At 44.7% G+C, this 24,734-nt stretch overlaps 2 protein-coding genes across 6 annotated transcripts in view; one reads left to right on the forward strand and one right to left on the reverse strand.

Moving 5' to 3' along the window:
* The first annotated feature begins 4,922 nt into the window (after window positions 1-4,922).
* MBD3L1 (methyl-CpG binding domain protein 3 like 1) lies at window positions 4,923-11,975 on the forward strand. Of its 3 annotated transcripts, XM_057300547.2 has the most exons (3): window positions 4,923-7,014; window positions 8,209-8,296; window positions 9,965-11,975. In XM_057300547.2, exons 2-3 carry the CDS (start codon window positions 8,294-8,296, stop codon window positions 10,565-10,567), a joined length of 606 nt encoding a protein of 201 aa, XP_057156530.2. In that variant the 5' UTR covers window positions 4,923-7,014; window positions 8,209-8,293; the 3' UTR covers window positions 10,568-11,975. The 3 variants fall into 3 exon arrangements, with proteins under 3 accessions (XP_057156530.2, XP_057156529.2, XP_054958971.2); XM_057300546.2 differs by having other exon boundaries at window positions 4,923-8,296; XM_055102996.2 differs by lacking the exons at window positions 4,923-7,014; window positions 8,209-8,296 and having other exon boundaries at window positions 9,154-11,975.
* Window positions 11,976-15,309: 3,334 nt separating this feature from the next.
* The window catches only part of MUC16 (mucin 16, cell surface associated), a 239,107-nt gene continuing 229,682 nt past the window's right edge, over window positions 15,310-24,734 (reverse strand). For all 3 annotated transcript variants that reach the window (XM_063599829.1, XM_055102885.2, XM_014342466.5), the window contains 4 exons: window positions 23,297-23,463; window positions 18,974-19,015; window positions 18,572-18,651; window positions 15,310-16,330 (listed from right to left, as the gene is read on the reverse strand). In XM_063599829.1, coding sequence (XP_063455899.1) covers window positions 16,232-16,330; window positions 18,572-18,651; window positions 18,974-19,015; window positions 23,297-23,463 — 388 coding nt within the window. In that variant the 3' untranslated portion in view covers window positions 15,310-16,231. The remainder of the gene's footprint in view (window positions 16,331-18,571; window positions 18,652-18,973; window positions 19,016-23,296; window positions 23,464-24,734) is intronic.

Here is a 24,734-nt window from a genome sequence, read left to right on the forward strand (position 1 = left end):
CGGCTGAGGCCGTACCAGGCCTGGAGGGCGAGGCTGATTGGGCAGAGACCAGTTCCAGGGTCGGGGCTGTGGGTGGGGCCCAGTTCTCGGGGCGGATGGTATAAGGCTTCCAGAGCGGGAATGACTGAGCAGAGACCAGTTACAGGGGTGGAGACCTCCATTTCCGGGGCGGGGCTGAGCGGGAACCAGGCTGTGGTTGTGACAGCCCTGGAGGTTGGGGCTGGCTGTGGGCGTAGATAAGTTCCGGGCAGGGCGGAGGGCGGGGACTAGGCTGTGGGTGTACCGGCCCTGGAGGGCAGTGGTGATTGGCAGAGAGCAGTTCTAGGGGCGGAGCTATGGGGGGTGGCACCAAGCCTGGGGGCGGGGCTGACTGTGGGCGGAGACCAGTTCTGGGGGCGGGACTGTGGGCTGCACCAGGCCTAGGGAGGGGGCAGTGGGTGGAGACCAGTTCCAGGGGCAGGGATCTGGGTATGAATAAAAGGGTGTGTGATGTGGGTGGGTTGGGATAGGCCCAGGAGCCAGGATTGTGGGAGATCAGATTCAGGGGTAGGGCTTTCCTTGGATCCCTAGATTGTTGATACAGTTACTGCCCCATGTTCATACAACCCAATAGGATCAGATTATGTATGCACATTTGTCTATAACTTGCTTTCCCAAGGCAGAACATAGTGATTTAACACTAAGAGTTTAGGGGAGCAGGAGAGGACTGGGTCATAGATACTCATATAGGAAAACTTAAGAATGGTACAAAGTCAGTCAAATATTCTCCCACCACGGTCTTTCAGTTCTTTTGCTCAGAGGCAAAAATAATTTTCTCCTCTATCTTTCCAGATATAGTGTGGACATGTATGTGTGTGTATGTGTTTATGCCGTAGTCATATTCATGGAATAAATGCTATTACCTCCCCCCCACACAAGTCTCTGTTTTATACACCATGGATATAGACTGAACAAAATAGGTAAACGTCCTTGCCCTCAGAGAACGTGCATTTTAGTTGTGAGTTGGGCAGGAGAAGTGAACAGTGAATGTGATAAATAGAATACATGGTGGGTTGGTGCGTTAGATACCACTAAGTGCTGGTTGGACCTGGTGGCTTACGCTTGTAATCCCAACACTTTGGGAGGCCGAGGCAGGCAGATCACCTGAGGTCAGGAGTTCGAGACCAGCCTGCCAACATGGTGAAACCCCGTCTCTACTAAAAATACAAAATTAGCCGGGTGTGGTGGCGGATGCCTTGTAATCCCAGGTACTTGGGAGGCTGAGGCAGGAGAATCGCTTGAACTCAGGAGGTGGAGGTTGAAGTGAGCCGAGATTGCAGCCGGTGCACTCCAGCCTGGGTGACGAGCAAGACTCCATCTCAAAAAACAAAACAAAACAAAAACCAAAAACCATAAACAAAAAAAGATACTGGTAAGTGCAAAGGGAAAAAATTTTATGTAAGAGAGTGGTAACATTTAAAATCAGCCAGGAAGAAATACTTTCAATGAATGATATTGTTTCATGCACGTGTCCTTTCAGAAAAAAATAGTTAGATCTCTGCTTCCCAAAAATATCCATTTTCAGGTGGCTGAAGGAAGTTTAAGCAAAAATGAACAAGTTCAAAATTCAATATACTAGGAAAGTTCACTGTGGAAAGACTGTTCTCTTCAACAAATTGTGCTGGGACAACTAGATGCCAATATACAAAAGAATGAAATTGGGCTGGGCGTGGTGGCTCATGCCTGTAACCCCAGCACTTTGGGAGGCTGAGGCAGGCAGATCACGAGGTCAAGAGATCGAGACCATCCTGGCTAACATGGTGAAACCCTGTCTCTACTAAAAATACAAAAATTAGCTGGGCGTGGTGGCGGGCGCCTATAGTCCCAGCTACTCGGGAGACTGAGGCAGGAGAATCGTTTGAACCCAGGAGGTGGAGATTGCAGTGAGCCGAGATCGTCCCACTGCACTCCAGCCTGAGAACAGAGCGAGACTCCGTCAAAAAAAAAAACAAACCAAAACCAAAAAACAACCAAACAACCAAGAAACAAACAAAAAACAGAGAATGAAATTGGACCTCTACTTCACACCATGTACAAAAGTGAGCTCAAAATAGATCATAGACCTAAAGGTAAGAGCTAAAACTATAAACTTCTTGGAAGAAAACATAGGTGTCAAACTTTGTGATCTTGGGTTAGGCAATTGTTTCTTAGATATGACATCAAAAACAGGTGGCAAAAGAAAAAATATATAAATTGGACTTAACATTAAAAACATTGATGCTTCAAAGGACACCATCAAGAAAAAAGACAAACATGGACTGGGTGAAGACATTTACAAATGATTTATCTGATACATGACTTGTATTCAAAATATATAAAGGCTTGCGACTCAGCAATAAAAAGATACCCAATTAAAAGTGAACAAATAGTTTTTTGTTTTTTTTTTTTTTTTGAGGTGGAGTCTCCTTCTGTCACCTAGGCTGGAGTGCTGTGGCACCATTTTGGCTCACTGCATCCTCTGCCTCCTGGATTCAAGCGATTCTCCTGCCTCAGCCTCCCAAGTAGCTGGGACCACAGGCGTTCACCACCACGCCTGGCTAATTTTTGTATTTTTAGCAGAGAGAGTGTTTTGCCATGTTGGCCAGGCTGGTCTTGAACTCCTGTCCTCAAGTGATCTGCCCACCTCGGCCTCCCTAAGTGCTGGGATTACAGGTGTGAGCCACTGCACCCAGCCTGAAAAATGAACAAAGAGTTCGAATCGTCATTTCTACAAAGAAGATACACAAATGGCAAATATATACATGAAAAGATGCTCGGCCCCATTAATCATTAGGGAAGTTAATATCAAAACTTCAATAAAATACTACTTCACACCCATTGGGATAATTAAAATTAAAAAGATAGCCAATAACAAAGATTGGCAAAGACAAGGAGAAATTGGAATTCTTATACATTGCTGTCAGGATTGTAAAATGGTGCACCCACTTTGCAAAATAGTTTGGCAGTTCCTCAAAAAGTCATAGAGTTGCCACGTGACCCAGCAATTTTATTTCCAGTATATGCCCAAGAGAAATGAAAACGTGTTCACATGACAGCTTGTACATGAATGTTCATAGCAGCATTATACATAATAGCCCAAAATTTCATATGTCCCAAATATCAATCAACTGATGAATGGATAAATAAAATGTGGTATATCCACACAATGGATTATTATTCATCCATTAAACAGAATACATATTCCATGGATGAACCTTGAAAACATTATGGTAAGTAAAAGAAGCCACTCATAAAAAACCCACATTTTGTATAATTCAATTTAAATAAAATTTCCAGGATAAGAAAATCCAAAGAGACAATAGATTAGTGGCAAATGTTGGGGAAAAGGGAAATGAGGGGAAGTGGGTAATGGTATGGATTTCAATTTAGATGAAAATAAGATTAGATAGTAGTGACGATTGCACAACTGTGTGACTATACTAAAAACCATTGAACTGTACACTTTAAAAGGTTGAATATTATGGTAGCTCAATAAAGTTTTTATTTAAAAAATGTAGAATTATACACATAAATTCTTCAGTTAGGCAAAATAAGAGAATAAAAGTGGAAAAATAAAATACTACATAAATATGAGTGCTTCTTCCTCAAAATAATAGAAGAAAAGTGGAAAAAGTAAAATACTACAAAATGCGAGTTCTCTTCTTCCTCTTCCTCCTCCTCCTTGTCCTCCTCCTTCTTCTTTCTTCTTTCCTCCTCCTCCTTCTTCTCTTCCTTTTCCTCCTCCTCCTCCCCTCTCCTCCTCCTTCTTTCTTCTTTTTTCTTTTTTTCTGGAGACAGGATCTTGCTTTGTCACCCAGGCTGGAGTGCAGTGGTGCAAACATGGCTCATTGCAGCCTCGACCTCCTGGGCTCAAGTCATTCTCCCTCCTCAGCTTCCCGAGTAGCTGGGACTGCAGGCGTGCACCACCACGCCCAGCTAGTTTTTGTATTTTTTATAGAGACAGGGACTCGCCACACCACAGAGGCTAGTCTCGAACTCCTGAGCGCAAGCAATCCCTTTGCCTTGGCTGCCCAAAGTGCTGGGATTTTAGGCATGACCCCATCGTGTCCAGCTTAAGTGTATCTTAATTTTCCACACCATCACATTATTAAATGGCAAAACAAACTGGGGATAAATAATTGTAAAAATCTATGACATGTGGGCTCATATCATTATTACATAAAGAATATTTTGGATAAATAAGCAAAAGATGAACAAGCCAGTAAAAACATCATCAAAGACAAAGGCTATGAACCACACACTCCTTTACAAATACATACAACTGCCCAATACTCTAATTAGCAAAGAGGCATAAATTAAAATAATGGCATTATGTTTGTGCCTCTCAAGTAATGCAAAACATTTTAAATGGCCAGTTTGTCAAGACATGAAGAAATGAATGACCTCGCCCTCTGCTAGCAGCATTGATAAGTACCAGTTTCTTAGCAGGTACTTGGTAACATATACCCAAAGCTGTACGAATGTGCATATTTATCAACCCAGCAATTTTACAATGATCTAAATCAGAGAATGTTTGAACCTTGTTAAAAAGGATTGATCATCTACCTCCTATTTAATATGACAAAAGATTAGTAACAATGGCAAAATAAGTACTGGTGTAGCCGTATGAAATGACATTCATGGGCCTTAAAACAACAATGTCAATGTACATTTAGTTATATTAAATTACAGTCAGGATATATTGTTAGATGTGAGAAGCTGGCTGCGGAATGAAGTCGGCAGTGTGTATCCATGTTGTAACCCACAAAGTCTAGGAATATAAAATTCCAGGGCTTGACAACCACATAATGCCTGGACCCTTTCTGCCTCGAATGGGGGTGGCTAGAAACTTCTCTGGCTGGAGGGCAGAAGGCAGAGTGCAAAGTTTTGCCTCAAGCCTTGTGACAGGGATAAAGACCCTTACCCTTCACACTGGCCTCATGGACAAGACAAATTCTTGCTTTCCCCACAGAGTACCTGAGATCTGAGGATACTTTATACTCTGATAGTCACTTCCGGCTACCCTAATTCTGCTAGAGTAAAAACAACTAGTAGCTTCCACCTAACCAGATGACGCATAAAATAATTGCTACGAAATATTTCATTTCATATTTTGGTTAGTAAGGAAGAGAAGGAGGTAAAGAAACTTGAAGTGAAACAACTGGAAGGGACCAAGATGGAGCAGGCAGAGTTCCTTATACACAGGAGACAGCAAGGCTGAAATTCTACCCAGAAGATCAGCAGCCCTGGCCAGGCACGGTGGCTCATGCCTGTAATCCCAGCACTTTGGGAGGCCGAGGCGGGCGGATCATGACGTCAAGAGATCAAGACCATCCTGGATAACATGGTGAAACCCCGTCTCTACTAAAAATACAAAAAATTAGGTGGGCATGGTGGTGCACACCTGTAGTCCCAGCTACTCAGGAGGCTGAGGCAGGAGAATCGCTTGAACCCAGGAGGCAGAGGTTGCAGCGAGCCGAGATCGCATCATTGCACTGCACTCCAGCCTGGGCGACAGAGCAAGACTCCATCTCAAAAAAAAAAAAAAAAAAAGATCAGCAGCCCCACTATCACCTTCCTCCAGGGCAAGGCCACCTGTGGAAATGACAGGTGTCAAATAATCCCCAAAGGAATTGCTAAGGATGGAGATGTCCCATGGAAACAAACTGCATATTGCCTAACCCTCTCCCGAGGACATGGATATATTGAGATAGTAAATGTTTTGAAGGCTATACAACTCTGCAAACAACCAAGCATGCACAGAACACAGGCTGTCTGGTGATAACTCCTAGATAAGCACCAATATAGCACCTCAGCCACAGATGGCATGCCACACACAATGAATTCTAAAAGTCTATTTTAACCTGCGATAGCCAACATATTCTCATTTGTGCATGCAATCAATGTAAAAATTATTGAGACGTTTTAGGTGCGACTGGCTGGGGCTGGCATTGTTGGTGGTAAAATAATTTCCCAAGACAGTCGTAGGTAAAGAAAGACAGATTTATTAGAGAAGATATGAAGATAGGTTGCAAGGATGCAACAGGCAGCACAGAAGAGAAGGGGCCATTTGCAAAGAGGCAGAGGTTGGAGGGGATTTTATAGGGTCGTGCTGGAGGCGGCTATGTGCATGTGAGGTGTGCAGATAAGGTCGTGTTGCTGGGACTATGTGCAGACCGAGGTCTTTTGGAACAGAATGTCATGCCAGTGGGTTGTTTGCAGTTAGCCATCTCTCAGAACAATTGTTCTCCCCCAACCAGGGGCCCTTTCCTTGTTGTTGGTTACTTATCTTATTAGGACTCCACATGAGACCTTTTAAATGATTTTTGTTTTTTGTAATGAGTTCCAGAAATCCAGTTCGTACTTTCCACTGATGGCACATCTCAATTTGCGAGTTGAATGTTATCAGATGTACTTGCCCCATATTTAGATTTTCTTTTTTTTCTTTTCTTTTCTTTTTTTTTTTTTTTTTTTTTGAGACAGAGTCTCGCACTGTCGCCCAGGCTGGAGTGCAGTGGCGCCATCTCGGCTCACTGCAAGCTCCGCCTCCCAGGTTCACACCATTCTCCTGCCTCAGCCTCCTGAGTAGCTGGGATACAGGTGTGCGCCACCACACCCACCTGTATTAATATTATGGCTAATATTTTGTATTTTTAGTAGAGAAGGAGTTTCACTGTGTTAGCCAGGGTGGTCTCAATCTCCTGACCTCATGATCTGCCCGCCTCGGCCTCCCAAAGTGCTGGGATTACAGGTGTGAGCCACCGTGCCTGGCCATATTTAGATTTTCTAGGGTTCACAGCTGTAAAGTAAGATTCACATGTCCAGGTTGTTCGAAGCATACTTCAAAGCTTTCCACTTCAAGAGTCATGTCAGATGAATAATGAGAATTCCTTTGGGATCTAACAACAAAGGGGTCATTGTGGCCTTAGCAACAGAAGCCGCTGAGAACGGTGAAGGAAAACAGAAGTTTGGGGTGGCCTGAGGACTTAGCTGGAGGTGAGGAGATAGGAGACATAGATGTAGATGATCTTTTCTCAGTGGTTCATAGCTAAGGGGAAGGGATAGACAGTAGTGGTGAAGGAGGGGGTCCCAGGAAGTTTAGGAGAGGAGTGTCTGTGTAGCTAGGAGAAACTTGAACATGTTTAAATGCCGAAGAAGGGATTCAGTAGAAAAACAGAAGTTAAAGATATGGGGGCATCTGTAATCCCAGCACTTTGGGAGGTTGAGGCGGGCAGATCATGAGGTCGGGAGTTCGAGGCCACTCTGGCCAACATGGCGAAACCCCATCTCTACTAAAAATACCAAAAAATTAGCCGGACATAGAGGTGTGTGCCTGTAATCCCAGCTACTTGGGAGGCTGAGGCAAGATAATTGCTTGAACCCAGGCAGCGGAGGTTGCAGTGAGCCCAGATCATCCCACTGTACTCCAGCCTGGGCTATAGAGCGGGACTCCGTCTCAAAAAAAAAAAACAACAAAAAAAAACAGATGATACAAAGGTTACATTGCAATATTGGAAGCATAAAATTAACAAAAAGGAAGAAGGAATGAGGCTCAGATCACTCTTGGTGGTTAAAGGAAATATATTTATGTATTTATGAGACAAGGTCTTGCTCTGTTGCCAAGGCTAGAGTACAGTGGCCTGATTGCCACTCACTGCAACCTCGACCTCCTGGGCTCAAGCTATCCTCTTCACTCGGCCTCCCTCACTCAGCTGGGACCTCAGACATGTATCATCACCCCCAGCTAACTTTTTAATTTTTAGTAGAGATGGGGGTCTCCCTACGTTGCCCTGACTGGTCTCAAACTCCTGTGTTCAAGTGGCCCTCCCGCCTCAGCCTACCAAAGTGCTGGGATTAGATGTGTGAGCCACCATGCCTGGCAGGAAATCTCTTTAAATACAATTAAAGGAAATTTGGAAACATTCAATGCTTATCAGGGATATTTGCAGATGTGGCAACTAACGTCTTTGGGAACCATCAGGTAAGTTAAGGAGAATTAAATATCTATGAGGAAAAAAGAAAGCTGGAGAAAATTTTGCAACAGGTTTTGGGGAAAATCAAGGAGTAAACATGACAGTGCATACACAGAAAATAAAGTTTCTACGCATGATGGATTCTTCCCAGTTGATGGAGAATATTTTGTTATTTATAGTGGCACTAAGACGTCATGTCACGTGATTCTTTTTTCAGCAGTGATCATATGACGGCGGTAGCCATGGCGTCACAGAGAACAGGGACCTTCCAAGTTTGAAGTTTTACAAGGCAGGTATGATAAATGGTAAGGAATTTTGGATTAATCTAAATGAAATTTTTTTTTTTTTTTTTTTTAGACAGGGTCTCATTCTGTTGCTCAGGCTGGAGTGCAATGACGTGATCTCTGCTCACTGCAACCTCCACCTCCTGGGTTCAAGTGATTCTCCCACCTCAGCCTTCCGAGTAGCTGGGACTACAGGTGTGTGCCACCACACCCAGCTAATTTTTTTTTTTTTTTTTTTTTGGTAGGGATGGGGTTTCACCATGTTGGCCAGCCAGCCTGGTCTTGAACTCCTGGCCTCAAGTGATCCACCCACCTCGGCCTCCCAAAGTGCTGAGATTACAGGCGTGGAGCCACCGTGCCCGGCCTCTAAGGGAAATATTGAGGTCGCAGACCACAGAATCCAAGAGTGCTAGGAATCAGAGGAGAGAGAGGAAGGTGAAGATACGGAGGTCCGGAGTAATTCAAATACCCAAATCACAGGTACTTGTTCCTCAAGGTATGTTCATCAAGAACAAGTATCTATGGTATAGGCATTTGAATTAAAAAACCTGGAAATCAGAAATTTATAGTGGGTGAATAAGTTTTCCGATTATTTATTTATTTGTTTTGAGACAGTCTCGCTCTGTTACCCAGACTGGAGTGCAGGGGTGCGATCTCGGCTCACTGCAACCTCCAGCTCCCGGGTTCAAGCTATTCTCCTGCCTCAGCCTCCCGAGTAGCTGGGATTACAGGTGCCCGCCACCATGCCTAGCTAATTTTTGTATTTTTTGTAGAGATGGGGTTTCACCATGTTGGCCAGGCTGGTCTTGAACTCCTGACCTCAAGCGATTCGCCTGCCTTGGCCTCCCAAAGTGCTGGGATTACAGATGTAAGCCACTGTGCTGGGCCAGAATTATTTATTTTTGAGCATGGCTGTTTGGGTTGCTGAAAATGTCTGGGGTGTGGGATTAAGGCTCGAAGAGCAGAGCAGTTGATAATTTCATTATTGACTTACAAGCTGCAGGAACTGTGCAAACCAAGAGGTCAATGTGTTAACCAGATGAATAGTCAAGTAATGCATAAGAATGGCAGGATTTGGGCTGGGCACGGTCGCCCATGCCTGTAATCCCAGCACTTTGGGAGGTCGAGGGTGGGTGGATCACTTGAGTTCAGGAGTTCCAGACCAGCCTGGACAATATGGTGAAACCTCGTCTCTACAAAAACCACAAACAGCCAGGCATGGTGATGCAAGCCTGTAGTCCCAGCTACGTGGGAGGTTCAGGTGGGTGGATCACTTGAGCCTGGGGAGGTAAAGGCTGCAGTGAGCTGTGATTGCACCACTGCACTCCAGCCTGAGTGACGGAGTGGGACAAAAAAAAAAAAAAAAGGCAAGATTTGAGATTTAGAAAAAGACTGTCATATTTGTCATGAGAGGGAGTATCAGGACTTGAGTATTTAAGAGTGACAAGGGCAGAAAGAGAATAAAATAGTACTCAAACAAGGAGGGGGTTTGCAGGATGATGAAGGAGATTTTGACCTTGAACTTTCTGTGCTTGACTCAAATCTGCCTGATGATGTCCCAGGAAGCAGGTCAGACCTATCCCCAGAGGGAGAGAGGAAGGATGAAAGTCCAGAACAGCTGAGATCCTTGTTCTGAGAAGGCAGGCTTCATTGATCAATTTGACCCCGTTTCATGATTTATTTTAACAGTGTAAGAGGAAAAGAAGTGTGATGGCCAAGAGTTCACAGAGGAAGCAACGTGACTGTGCAAACCAATGCAAATCAAATCCTGGCTTGAGCACCTCAATCCCTCTGAGAATGTCCAGTTACACATTCAAGAGGCCAGTAACGAGAATTACACCCCATCCTGGCAATGAGGTCAGATACCATCAATGGGAGGAGAGCTTGGAGAAGCCTCAGCAGGTCTGCTGGCAGAGGAGACTGCAGGGACTCCAGGCTTACAGCAGTGCAGGAGAACTTTTAAGCACTTTAGATCTTGCCAATACCTTGCAAAAACTTGTCCCTAGTTACACAGGTGGATCTCTGCTGGAGGATCTTGCCAGTGGTCTGGAGCACTCCTGCCCCATGCCCCACCTTGCCTGCTCTTCAGATGCGGTGGAGATAATTCCTGGAGAGGGAGTGGGTATCTCGCAGCTCCTCTGCAAACAATTTCTGGTCACTGAGGAAGATATCAGGAAACAGGAAGGGAAAGTGAAGACAGTCAGAGAGAGACTCGCAATAGCACTGATTGCGGATGGACTCGCTGAGGCAGAGAAAGTGAGAGACCAAGAAGGCTGTCCTGAAAAACGCTAAGAAAAAAAGGGAAGATAGTGCAGATGAAATAAAGTGTAATCCTTTATTAACATCTCTTTGCAGTGTCCACAATGAGGTTTTTTTGCTTTAAGCTCTTGAAACTTTAAAATATGCCAATACTTAAAAAAAAAAATTAGGCTGGGTGAGCACCTAAGAGCACCTAAGTAAGTAAGCTCAGAACAGGGTGCGGTGGCTCATGCCTGTAATCCTAGCACTTTGGGAGGCTGAGGCGGGCGATCACTTGTGGCCAGGAGTTCAAGACCAGCCTGGCCAACATGGTGAAACCCCATCTATATTAAAAATACAAAAATTAGCTGGGCATGGTGGCAGGCACCTATAATGCCAGCTACTCGGGAGGCTGAGGCAGGAGAATCGCTTGAACCCAGAGGCAGAGGCTGCAGTGAGCCGAGATTGCACCACTCCACTCCAGCCTGGGTGGCAGATTGAGACTCTGTTTCAAAAACAAAACAAAACAAAACAAAAAATTACACTCCTTTGTGTGACACAAGGGAATAAAGACAATAATTTCTTTTTGAGGTGAGAGATTGGGTTTCAGGTGGGCAGGGAAAGGAGATTTTTTCTTTTTCATGTTATACTCTCATTTTTATTTACTATGTATGTATGTATGTAGTCCAGGCTGGAGTGCGGTGGTGCCATCATGACTCACTTGCAGGCCAGGTGCGGTGCCTCATGCCTGTAATCCCAGCACTTTGGGAGGCCAAGATGGGTGGATTGCTTGAGATCAGGAGTTCAAGATCAACCTGGCCAACATGGTGAAACCTGTCTCTACAAAAAATACAAAACTTAGCTGGGTGTGGTGATGTACACCTGTAGTCCCAGCTATTCGGGAGGCTGAGGCAGGGGAATCACTTGAACCCAGGAGGCAGAGGTTGCAGTGAGCCGAGATCACCCCACTGCACTCCACCCTGGGCAACAGAGCAAGACTCCATCTCAAAAAACAACAACAACAACAACAAAAACCAAAAACCAAAACAAACAAAAAACCCCAAAACAAACAAACCAAAAAACCCAAACAAACAAACAAACAAACAAAACCTCACTGCAGTCTTGAACTCTTGGACTCAGGTGATCCTCCTGCCTCAGCCTCCTGAGTAGCTGGGACTACAGGCACATGCCATTACATCTGGCTAATTTTTTCTATTTTTTGCAGAGACAAGGTCTCACTCTGTTGCCCAGGCTGGTTTCAAACTCCTAGACTTAAGCAATCCTCCCACCTCAGCCTCCCAAAATGCTGGGATTACAGGTGTGGGCCACCATGCCTGGCCAGTATTCTATCATTTTTAACACATCAATCTCAGAAACTGGTAAATCCATCAAACAAAAGCAAATTAATGATAGAGGACTGGAATAATTCAATAAGCTTGATCAGGCAAGTAGACAAGTAGACTTTAACTCGTATCCCCAACAAGCAGAACGGTGGTGCATTGTTAGATTCTTAACACTGAAAAGTCTCTCTCTCTTTTCTTTTTTTGAGACAGGGGTCTTACTCTGTCGCCCAGGCTGGAGTACAGTGGTGCGATCTTGGCTCACTGCAACCTCTGCCTCCTGGGTTCAAGCGATTCTCATGCCTCAGCCTCCCAAGTGGCTGGGATTACAGGTGCCCACCACCACACCCAGCTAATTTTTGTATTTTTAGTAGAGATGAGATTTCATCATGTTGGTCAGGTTGGTCTCGAACTCTTGACCTCTAGTGATTGGCCCACCTCAGCCTCCCAAAGTGCTGGGATTACAGGCGTGAGCCACCACGCTCGGCCTGAAAAGTTTTTCTTGATATTATTATCCCTCAAATTGTGTCGACTTTCCTGATTCAAATTTCAAACACATATAGACTTAGAGAATCAGGGAAAGTCTGGTATTTCATTAAATGCAACTCTGAAATAATGGGCAATCAAGAACAGAAAAATAACTAGAGTTAGATAGCTTATTTGAGAACGTAGATATAAAAAACTCTTTCCTGAAATATTATTTTGGAATCCACTGGGATATTTCACAAAAATAATAATCAATTCTGATTGGGTAGGCTTTATCCTGTGATGATGAGGACAAAGCACTGAATAATTTTATAATCTTGAGTACTGCCTACTGACTTTAAGATAAGTGAATTAAGTCAGACACAGATAGAAAATGATGCATTGACCTCACTTCCGTGTGGAATCTAAAAAAAGTCATATAGACTGGATGTAGGCTATTGGTATTTGTTTTCAAGCAAACAAAACATTAAAACACATTCTAAGGCTGCACGCAGTGGCTCACACCTGTAATCCCAGCACTTTGGGAGGCTAACGTGGGTAGGTCACCTGAGGTCAGGCATTCAAGACCAGTCTGGCCAACATGGCGAAACCCTGTCTCTACTAAAAATACAAAAATTAGCTGGGTATGGTGGCACCCACCTGTAATCTCAGCTACTCAGGAGGCTGAGGCAGGAGAATCGCTTGAACCTGGGAGGCGGTGGTTGCAGTGAGCTGAGATCGTGCCATTGCACTCCAGCCTGGGCAACAGAGTGAGACTCCATCTCAAAACACAAAAGAAAACAAAACCAAAAAAATCCCCACATTCTAGGACACACATGATTACCACGTGGAAGCACAGAGCAGAAAAGATGAAATTTTAAAATAACAAATTTTTAGGGAAGCTATAAATAATATAGATATTGCACTCTATTTTTTTTTTAGAGATGGGGTCTCACTGTGTTGCCCAGGCTTGGAGTGCAGTGGTACGATCATACTGCAGCCTCAACCTCCTGGGCTCAAGGGATCTTCCTGCCTCCGCCTCCCTAGTAGCTGCGACTATAGGTGTGTGCCACCACATCCAGCTATTTTTTTCTTTTAGTAGAGATGGGGGTCTCATTATGTTGCCAAGGCTGGTCTCTAACTCCTGGCCTCAAGCAATCCTCCTACCGTGGCCTCCCAACATGCTGGGATTACAGGTTTGAGCTACTGTGCCTGGCCCATAGAACCATTTCTGACCCGTTTATGTCTTCTTGGTCTACTTCCCATTGTAGAGGACCCGTGAGATGGATAATATGCCACCCAGGGAACACTAATCTGGAAATTCTGGTGCATTTGAGTTTCAGAGAATGAAATAGTGGAAGAGAAACTTGCAACTGCCAGGGTTTCTTGGGGTCAGGGATGTGGGAATATAAAGGAACAGGATGGGTGTGATGGCTGGTATAGGAGTCAAGGGTGGGTGTGTACTGAGTGACAAAGGTGGGAGACCTTACACTGAAGTGGAATGTTGATTTTCCACCATGGCAATTTCTTTTTTCTTTTTTTGAGATGGAGTCTTGCTCTGTCGCCCAGGCTGGAGTGCAATGGTGCGATCTTAGCTCACTGCAACCTCCACCTCTCAGGTTCAAGTGATTCTCCTGCCTCAGCCTCCCGAGTAGCTGGGATTACAGGCACCCACCACCACACCCAGCTAATTTTTTTGTATTTTTAGTGGAGTTGGGTTTCATTATGTTGGTCAGGCTGTTCTTGAACTCCTGACCTCAGGTGATCCACCTGTCTTGGTCTCCCAAAGTGCTGGGATTACAGGTGTGAGCCACCGTGCCCGGCCTCCATGATGGCAATTTCTGTATCAGTGAAACAGGAGGATTCCCTGAGCTCCCTTGCAGGATATGCGACAGGGGTGTGGCTCATCTGTTTGGCTGCTGGGTGCACTCAAACCCCTTATGGGATGGGGAGCACACAGACAGGCAGGTGCAGGAGCCAGGGCCAGTGTCCCTGGGCTCTGGCCCCATGGCAGTGTCCACGGGTGGGAGACTGCAACTCCCAAAGCCCAAGTGGCTGTGTGTTACAGTGTGCTCCTTAGCCTTGCTGTCTGTGGATGGCTTAAGTGTTAACCAGCTCAGTGCCCTCTTGGTACCCAAGTCCTTGTCCAGCATCCAGGAAGAATCAGGTCACACATAGACTTGAAGGATGAATGCCAGAGTTTTGTTGAATGGGGGAGGTGGTTCTCAGTGGGATGGATGGGGAGCTGGAAGGGGGATGGAGTGGGAAGATGATCTTCCCCTGGAGTTTGGCTGTCCAGTGGCTAGTCTCCTCTCTGACTGTCCCCAGTTGAACTCCTTTTGGCATTCAGATGCTCCTTCTCTTCTCTCTGCTGTGTCGTTCTGCCATTCTTCTGCTTGTGGAGCCTGGGGTTTGAGGTTTATATGGGTACAGGATAGGGGGGCATAGTGGGCCAAAAGGTGACTTTGGGGCATGAAAACAGGATTGTCTGTTCCCATTTAGGGCCACAGGTCTCCAGGCTTGAGGGTGGGGCCTTTGCTGGGGAACCTCCCTCTTCTACCCAGTATTTCCTTGTCTCCTGTCCATATCATCAGTAATGTAGTTTGGATATGTGTCCCCACCAAATCTGATGTTGAATTGTAATCCCCAGTGTTGGAGGTGGAGCCTGGTAGGCGGTGCTTGGGTCATAGGGGCAGATCCTTCATAGTTTGATGCTGCCTTTGCAACAGGGAGTCTGTACTTGTGAGATCTGGTTAACTGTGTGGCACCTTTGCTCCCCCCAACTCTCCCTTGCTCCTGCTCTGGCCATGTGACATGGTGGCCCTCTCTTGTGACATGCTGGCCCTCCCTTGGCCTTCACCATGATTGGAAGCTTCCTGAGACCTCTCCAGAAGCTGATCAGATGCTGACATCATGCTTCCTGTACAGCCTGCAGAACTGTGAGCCAATTAAACCTCTTTTCTTTAAAAATTACCCAGTCTCAGGTATTTCTTTTTCCTTTGGTTTTTTTTTTTTTTTTTTTTTTTTGAGACAGGATCTCACTCTGTCATTCAGGGTGGAGTGCAGTGGTACAATCACAGTTCACTGCAGCCTCAACCTCCCAGGCTCAGGTGATACTCCCACCTGTGCCTCCTGGGTAGCTGGGACTACAGGCACGCACCACCATGCCTGGCTATTTTTTAAAATCTTTGTAGAGACAGCATTTTGCCATGTTTCCCAGGCTGGTCTCGAACTCTTGGGCTCAAGCAACCTGCCTGCCTAGGCCTCCCATAGTGCTAGGATTACAGGCGTGAGCCACCGAGCCTGGCCAGGTATTTTTTTTTTTTCTCTTTTTCTTTTTTTGAGACAGAATCTCGCTCTGTCACTCAGGCTGGAGTGCAGTGGCATGATCTTGGCTCACTGCAACCTCTGCTTCCTGGGTTCAAGTGATTCTCCTGTCTCAGCCTCCCAAGTAGCTGGCACTACAGGCGTGGACCACCATGCCTGGCTAATTATTGTATTTTTAGTAGAGACAGGGTTTCACCAAGTTGGCCAGGCTCTGGTCTTGAACTCCTGACCTCAAGTGATCCACCCGCCTGGGTCTCCCAAAGTGCTGGGATTACAGGTGTGAGCCACTGTGCCCGGCCAGGTATTTCTTTATCGCAGTGCAAGAACAGCCTAATACAATCATTTTCACCAATTCTGGTGTTCCCAAGGGATGACATGGTGCGAAACCACAACACACAACTGAGAGTTGCCTTTGGGACTTCACGAAGGTGGAAGACTGTTCTCTTAGTCCAACATGAACCAGTCAGGGGTCACGTCAAGGAAGGCTCAGAGACTGTGTCCGACCAACATGGTTTATTTCTGCCCCAGCCAAGCTTCTTTGGACCCTGGCTGGGGGAAAGGCACCCCAGGCACCGGCAAGTTCCAGTCATTGCAGATCCTCCAGGTCTAGGTGTGACTGGTAGTAGCCTGGGCACTGTTGCTGGACGTTGTATTCTCCTTCCTTCTTCCGCCGGTGGGTGGTCACCTATGAGGGTGAGGAGGAGGCGTGAGAATGGACTGGTCAGCCGTCCAGGGAGAGGAGACCACAGGGGTGAGAATATGGCCAAAGCCAGAGGCCTTATGCTTCCTCTGTCTCCCTTCATTGTTTCATTTAATTTCTCCCTCAGTTCTTTTCCTCTTTTCACCACTTTCTTTTCTTCTGTCTCCTTGTTTCACTCTCGGTTTAAAAAAATTTTTCCCCCTCCGATATCCCCTTCATTTCTCTCTCCTCTTGCCCCTGAATTTCTTTATCAATATATCACATATCTACCAATGATCTATTTATCTATCATCTAGCTATCAATATTTATCTACCTGTCAATCAATTATCTACCAATCAATAACCATCAATTATCTCTCACCTCTCAATCATCTGCTATTTATAATCCATCAATCATCTATCAATCACCTGTCATCCATCAATCATGTATTTATCATCTACTTATCAATATCTATCAACTGTTACCTACCAATTTATTATCTACCAATTATCTATCAAAAATAATCTATTTATCATCTACCTATCAGCTATCCACCAATCATCTATCAACTATCAATCATCTATCGCCTGTCTTCTGTCTAAATATCATTTCTCTCTCAGCTCATTCTCAGTCTCTTTCTCTCTGGCTTTTGGTCCTGATCTCAGCCCCCTCTCTCCCTCCCTTCCTCCTCAACACCTGTCCAGCTTAACTGAGGCATAACTGACATAAAATAAACTGCACACATTTAAAGTGAATGTTTTGATAAGTTCTGATCATAACTTATTGAATCGTCACCACAGTCAACATAAGGAACATCCATCCATCATCCCCAAAACTTTCGTCCTGGCCAGGCATGGTGGCTCACGCCTGTAATCCCAGCACTTTGGGAGGCCGAGGCGGGTGGATCACCTGAGGTCAGGAGTTCGAGACCAGCCTGGCCAACATGGTAAAATCCCCATCTCTACTAAAAATACAAAAATTAGCTGAGTGTGGTGGTGCGCATGTGTAATCCCAGCTACTTGGGAGGCTGGGGCAGGAAAAACGCTTGAACCCGAGAGGCAGAGGTTGCAATGAGCTGAGATCATGCCATTGCACTCCAGCTTGGGCGATAGACTAAGACTCTGTCTCAAGAAAAAACAAAAAAAAACAACAAAAAAACTTTCCTCCTGCTCTTTTACAATTCCTTTTTCCCTGCCACTGCAAACACATTTTCATTCCCAGGCAACCGCTGATCTGATTCCTGTCCTTACAGATTAGTTTGTATTTTCTAGAATTTGTCTATTAAGGGAATCATATGGCATGTACTCTTTTCTTCATCTGGATTCTTTCACTAGGCATAACTATTTTGCAATTTATACGTGTTGCTGTATAATTTATTAATGTATTAATAATTCCTTTTTGTTGCTGAATAATATTCCATTGTCAGGATATATTTGTTAATGGACATTAGGGTTGTTTTCAGAGTTTGGCTATTACAAACAAAACTGTTATGAACATTTACTTGTGTACAAGTCTTCATATAGACATATGTTTTTATTTCTCTTAGATAAATTACTAGTAGTGGGATGGTAGGGTCTTACGGTAGGTGTGTGTAATTTTCAAAGAAATGGCCAAGCTATTTTCCACTTGCAGTTTATGAGAGTTCCAGTTCTGTCACATTTTCACCAACACTTGTTATAGTCAATCTTTTCAATTTTATCCATTCTTGTGAAAAGTGGCCTCTCATTGTGACTTCCGTGTACATTTCCCTAACCACTAATTTTGTTACATTTTTCCCTCTTACATTATTTTATTTACACTCTTTGCAATCACTTTTTCTCTCAATATCTTGTAATCAGCATATAGGTTGTGAAGTTTTTGAGATCTGCACAACATAGTAACTATAGTTAATAATAATGTAGATTTCAAAATTGCTAAGAGTATAGGTTGCCAATGTTCACACCACAAAGAAATAATAAGTATGAGAGGTGAGGGACATATTAATTAGCTTGATTGAGTCATTCCATAATTGTACATATACCAAAGCATCACATTGTATCCCCTAAATATATGCATTCATTATTTGTGAATTAATTAAAAATAAAATTATAAAAAGAAAATAGGAAAGCCACTCTGTGAACTGGGAGAAAATATTTGCAAAACATATATCCAGCAAAGGACTTGTGTATAGTATAGTATGGTTTTATAATATATTAAGAACTCTTACAACCCAATTGTAAGAAGACAAGCAACCCTTCCTTGCTCACCAGGACACTGCAGATCAGGCATGTGATGAGTCCCAGGAGTCCTGCCAAGCCGATGAGGATGACAGCCCAGAAGGGAAGGTCTGGGGAGACAAGGGCTGGGGTGAGCCACCTCCTGCCACGTCTCAGGGCTCCTTCTTGGACCCTATGTGGCCTGAAGATGGGCACAGCCCTGGGGAAGAGAGCTTAGTGGCTCAACACCTCATGCCTCTGATGCCCCCAAAAACTGGGCCCCCAGCAAGCCAGGATCCCTGCTATCCCTTTACCATGCCTCAATAGTCTTTGCCATGGGTTGGCAACTTTGATCCTCATCCAAGACTCTGTGTGCCTGGTGCTCTTGGACAAGGCAAAGCACCATCAGGCTACCCCCTCCCTACCCTGGGCTGGGGCTTCTTTGAGACTTACCAGAATTCCCAGTTAAGGGCTCATTTCTGTTGGGAGAATACCCTAGAAATGAAAGAAATGGAGGGTGCATGTGAGTGTGTCTTTTTTTTTTTTTTTTTTTTTTGGAGATGGAGTCTTGCTCTGTTGCCCAGGCTAGAGTGCAGTGGCGTGATCTTGGCTCACTGCAACCTCTGCTTCCCGGGTTCAAGCAATTCTCCTGCTTCAGCCTCCCAAGTAGCTGAGATTACAGGTGCCCGCCAAAATGCCCGGCTAATTTTTGTATGTAGTGATGGAGTTTTACCATGTTGGCCAGGCTGGTCTTGAACTCCTGACCTCATGATCCACCCACCTCGGTCTCCCAAAGTGCTGGGATTACAGGCGTGAGTCACCGCGCCCGGCCGAGTGTGTCTTATTCTTTTAAATACAATTTTACAAGCGTACAAAAAAGCAGAGAGAAGAGTATAATAAATATTCATCACCTAGATTTAGTGGTTTATATTTCCTTCAACTAAAACATATACATCCAATTTATGATTTATTGACATTTCAGTGAAAGTAAATGTTTTCACTGAAGTTTTAGAGGCCAGTAGACACCATGATATCTCACCCCAAATATTTCAATTTGTATCTCTAAAAAAATGACACATGGTTACATAAGCCCAAAGCCATTATTCCACCACAAGAGTGTCGTAAGTTAAATTCATGCCTCTGGGCATGGTGGACCTAAATTGGGCTGGGCCCAAGGGCAGTGGTGGAGAGAATGGATCATCGCAGTTGGAAACTGATGGGACCTCTCTAAGTTTTAAATTTTTCACCCAAAAGCTTTTTCTTCTGCCTAAAAACACATTTAAGCTCTCCTTCCCTTGGTGGTTTTATCGTCATCTTTTAGAATTCACCTTCAATGTCATTTCCTCCAGGAAGCCTTCCCTGATGACCACACCCATGTATGAATAGGTTCATATCAAATAATTTATAATTGACAACTGCCTGTTCTTGTTATTCCTCACGACAGCATAAACTCCATGAAGATAGGGATGTAAAGCCATCATCGGGCATGGCGAGAAGGGTTACTGGTTCCTCTACTTCTACAACCCTGTTATAGCCAACTTCTTTTTTTTTTTTTCTCAAGATGGAGTCTCACTCTGTCACCCAGGCTGGAGTGCAATGATGTGATCTAGTCTCACTGCAACCTCCGCCTCCTGGGTTCAAGTGATTCCCCTGCCTCAGCTTCCTGAGTAGCTGGGATTACAGGCGCACCACCATGCCTGGCTAATTTTTTGTATTTTTAGTAGAGGCAGGGTTTTACCATGTTGGCCAGGCTGGGTTTTAACTCCTGACCTCGTGATCCGCCTGCCTCGGCCTCCCAAAGTGCTGGGATTACAGGTGTGAGCCACTGCGCCCAGCCCATAGCCAGCTTCTTAAAGATGTAGAAGACATACCAATGGCTAACAAGCATATGAAAAAATGCTCGACATCACTAATAATCAGAGAAATACAGATTAAAACCATGTTGAGATACCACCTTACGCCAGTCAGAATGGCTGTTACTAAAAAGACAAAAAATAACAGATGTTAAAAAGGATGCAAGAAAAGTGAACTGTTACACACTGTTGGTGGGAATGTAATTTAGTATAATCTCTATGAAAAACGTGGAGATTTCTCAAAGAACTAAAAATGAAACTACCATTTGATCCAGGAATCCCACGACTGGGTATCTACACAAAGGAAAATAAATAATTCTGTCAAAAAGACACCTGAACCTGTGTGTTTATCACAAAACTATTCACAATAGCAAAGATATGGAATCAACCTAAGTGCCCATCAATGGAGGACTGTATAAAGAAAATGTGATCTCTCTCTCTCTCTCTCTACACACACACACACACACACACACACACACACACACACACACACACAATGCAATACCACCCAGGCATAAAAAAGAATGAAATCATGTCTTTTGCAGCAACATGGATGGAAGTGAAGGTCATTATCTTAAGTCAAACAACTCAGATACAGGAAGTCAAATAGCACATGTATTTGACTAAATAATGCATAGACATGTCAATGCTAAATAATGCATAGGCATGGACATAGAGAGTGGAATAATAGACAGTGGAGACTTGGAAGGGTTGGGGACTGGAGGAGAGTGGATGATGAGAAATTACTCAATGGGTACAATGTACATATTCAGGTAATAAGCCCAGACTTCCCCACTGGGCTATAAATCCATGCAACAAAATTGTACTTGTACCCCTTAAATATATACAAATAATAATTTTAAAAAGTAGTGTGCAATATGGAGCAGCCACAAGTGGCTTTTTAAATTAAAATTAAATAAAATTAAAACTTCGGTATCTCAGTTACATTAACCACACTTCAAGCTTAGTAATCACACATGGCTTTGTGCTGAATAGCACAGATAGAAACATTTTCTATCACTGCAGAAAGTTCTATTGGATGGTACTGATTCAAGGCAAGGTTTGGCAAACTACAGCCATGCTGGGTCCATGGCCTGTTTTTAGAAAGCTTGTGAGCTGACAACAATTTTAATTTTAAAAAAAATTGGGGCTGGGTGTGGTGGCTCATGTCTGTAATCCCAGCACTTTGGGAGGCCCAGGTGGGCAGATCACGAGGTCAGGAGATCGAGACCATCCTGGTCAACATGGTGAAACCCTGTCTCTACTAAAAATACAAAAAACATTAGCCAGACATGGTGGAAGGCGCCTGTAGTCCCAGCTACTCAGGAGGCTGAGGCAGGAAAATGGCGAGAACCCAGGAGGCGGAGCTTGCAGTGGGCCGAGATCGTGCCACTGCACTCCAGCCTGGGCGACAGAGCGAGACTCTGTCTCAAAAAAAAAGAAAAAATAAAAACAAATAAAAAACAAAAGCAAAACAAAACAATAACAACAACAAACAAACAAACAAACAAACAAAATTGGTAAAACAAGAAAAAGAAAAACCTGTGACAGGCATGTGAAAGGCTTGTTGATTCTGAAGGATCAACAGTGCTCTCTTGCACAACAATAATTCAGAGCCAAGGACAGTGCACATAGGCATTGGAAGGTCCCGTCTAAAACGTTATTCGCATTTGACTTGAAAAGAACCTTGTATGAAATCTAGTTATTCCTTCTGCAAATATGAGTTGAGTGTTTATTATGTGCCAGGCAGAATATGGGGTTCTTGGAATATAGTGGTGAAAGAGCAAACAGTTACTCTCTGTTATATTCCTGATACATGGTACAATGTATATAACTATTCTTTGAATGGGTAAAATTGGATATGCAAAGTTGAGCCACCTTGAATCCATCTCTGGAGTTGGAAAATAGGTCCATCCTACCACATTTGTTGAGGATGAATCACATACAACTTGAAACTGGAAGCCCTCATTGACCTGCTGAGGCAGGAGGATCACTTGTGGCCAGGAATTAGAGACCAGTCTGGGCAACATAGTGAGACCCTGTCTCTACAAAAAATTTAGAAATTAGCAAGGCGTGGTGACACGTGCCTGTAGTTTCAGCTACTCAGGAGGCTGAGGTGGGAGGATCGCTTGAGCCCGGGAGTTCAAGACTGCAGTGAGCTATGATTGCACCACTGTACTCCATTCTGGTTAACAGAGCGAGACCCTTCCTCTAAAAGAAAAAAACAAACACAAAAAACCAGAGCCAGGTGCAGTGGTGCCTGCCTGCCTGTAATCCCAGCACTTTGGGAGGCTGAAGCAGGTGGCATGCTTGAGCTCAGGAGTTCAAGACCAGCCTGGGCAATGTTGCAAAACCCCATCTCTAGAAAAAATACAAAAATTATCCGGGTGTGGTGGCGCATGGCTGTAGTCCCAGCTACTTGGGAGGCTGAAGTGGGTGGATTGCTTGAGTCCAGGGGTTGAGGTTGCAGTGAGCTGAGATCATGTCACTGCACTCCAGCCTAGGTGACAGAGTGAGACCTGTCTCAAAAACAAACAAACAACACAACAACAATAACTAATCAGGGTAATTGTTTAACACTGCAGCTGCCTGGGGGTGGAGGAGCAATACCATCTAGGGCAGGCAAGATGGGAACCAAAAACCAAGTGGCTTGCTAAGTACAGAGAGATAAGAAGTCCAGAAAGGAGATGTGACTAGCCTGAGGTCACAGAGCTGGCCAGAAGAGGGCAAATGCCTCCCATATCCCTCGGGCGTCCTTTTCTTTCCTTCAATGATGGGTAAAGCTTAGGAGAACTAAGCCACTTTCTCCCAGTCTGAGAAAGCTCGATGACGAATCAACCCCAAGCCTTCAGATTCCCAGGGAAGGACCCAGGTGAGGAAGTGGGAGCTTCCACCTCAGTACCAATGACCCAGGGAGCTTTACCATCCACAAGGACACTGCTCCTGTCCAGGGTGAAGTTCTGCAGCTGGGTACCATTCCGGGTCATCCGCAGAAATTCCTCATAGATGGCAACTCTGTCTACTCTCCGAGCCAGTGGCGAGAAGTTACACAGGGAGTCCACCCCCGTGTGGTGCCTGTTGGGGACAGACCTGGAAGGGAACAGGGATAAGCAAAGATATCTGCAATTTTATCATGATTCTAGGCTTTCTCCTTCTAGGCTCTTCCTGCAGGAACTTTCTGCAATGATGTAAACATTCTATGTCGGCCGGGCACAGTGGCTCACGCCTGTAATCCCAGCACTTTGGGAGGCCCAGGCAGGCGGATCATGAGGTCAGGAGATCGAGACCATCCATACAAATCACGAGGTCAGGAGACTGAGACCATCCATACAAATATTAGCTGGGTGTGGTGGCATGTGCCTGTAATCCCAGCTACTTGGGAGGCTGAGGCAGGAGAATCACTTGAATCAGGGAGTAGAGATTGCAGTGAGCCGAGATCACGCCACTGCACTCTAGCCTGGTGACAGAGTGAGACTCCATCTCAAAAACAAAACAAAAAACAAAAAAAAATTCTACATCTGCACTACACAATGCAGCCATTAGTAGCTTCATGTTGTTATTAAATGCTTAAAATGCAGCTAGCGTGGGAGAAGAACTGAATTTCTAATTTTATTCCACTTAATTCATTTAAAAATAGCCACAGGGAGGTCAGGCACAGTGGCTCATGCCTGTTATCCCAGCACTTTGGGAGGCCAAGGCGGGTGGATCAGTTGAGATCAGGAGTTCGAGACCAGCCTGGCCAACACAGTGAAACCCCATCTCTACTAAAAACAGAAAAATTAGCCGGCGTGGTGGTGCACACCCATAATCCCAGCTACTTGAGAGGCTGAGGCAGGAGAATCGCTTGAACCTGGGAAGTGGAGGTTGCAGTGAGCTGAGATTGCGCCACTGCATTCCAGCCTGGGCAACAGAGGGAGACTCCGTCTCAAATAAATAAATAAATAAATAAAGTAATAGCCACAGGGAGAACATTTCTGGAATGTTGGGGTAACAACTTCTTAATACCCATAAAATCAATGAGAACATTGGCCAAAATAGTCCAAATCAATTTTTCCAGAAGTCTAGAAGTGAACCAAAGGCTTGCAAAAATTCGAGGGGTGTTTAGTTAAGGAAAGTGTTAAATCTCAGTAAAAAGAGCAAGCTTTGTGGCATTTTAACTTGCATTATTTCCACAGTGCTCTTTCAAGATCCTCAGTATTTTTTTATTATTATTATTATTTTTTTTTGAGACAGGCTTTGGCTCTGTTGCCCAGGCTAGAGTGCATGGCACAATGTCAGCTCACTGCAACCTCTGCCTCCTGGGCTCAAGCCATCCTCCCACCTCAGCCTCCTAAGTAACTGGGACTACAGCACATGCCACT

The sequence above is a fragment of the Pan paniscus genome, chromosome 20 (assembly GCF_029289425.2).
Source record: "Pan paniscus chromosome 20, NHGRI_mPanPan1-v2.0_pri, whole genome shotgun sequence".
In the NCBI taxonomy this organism is placed as follows: domain Eukaryota; kingdom Metazoa; phylum Chordata; class Mammalia; order Primates; family Hominidae; genus Pan; species Pan paniscus.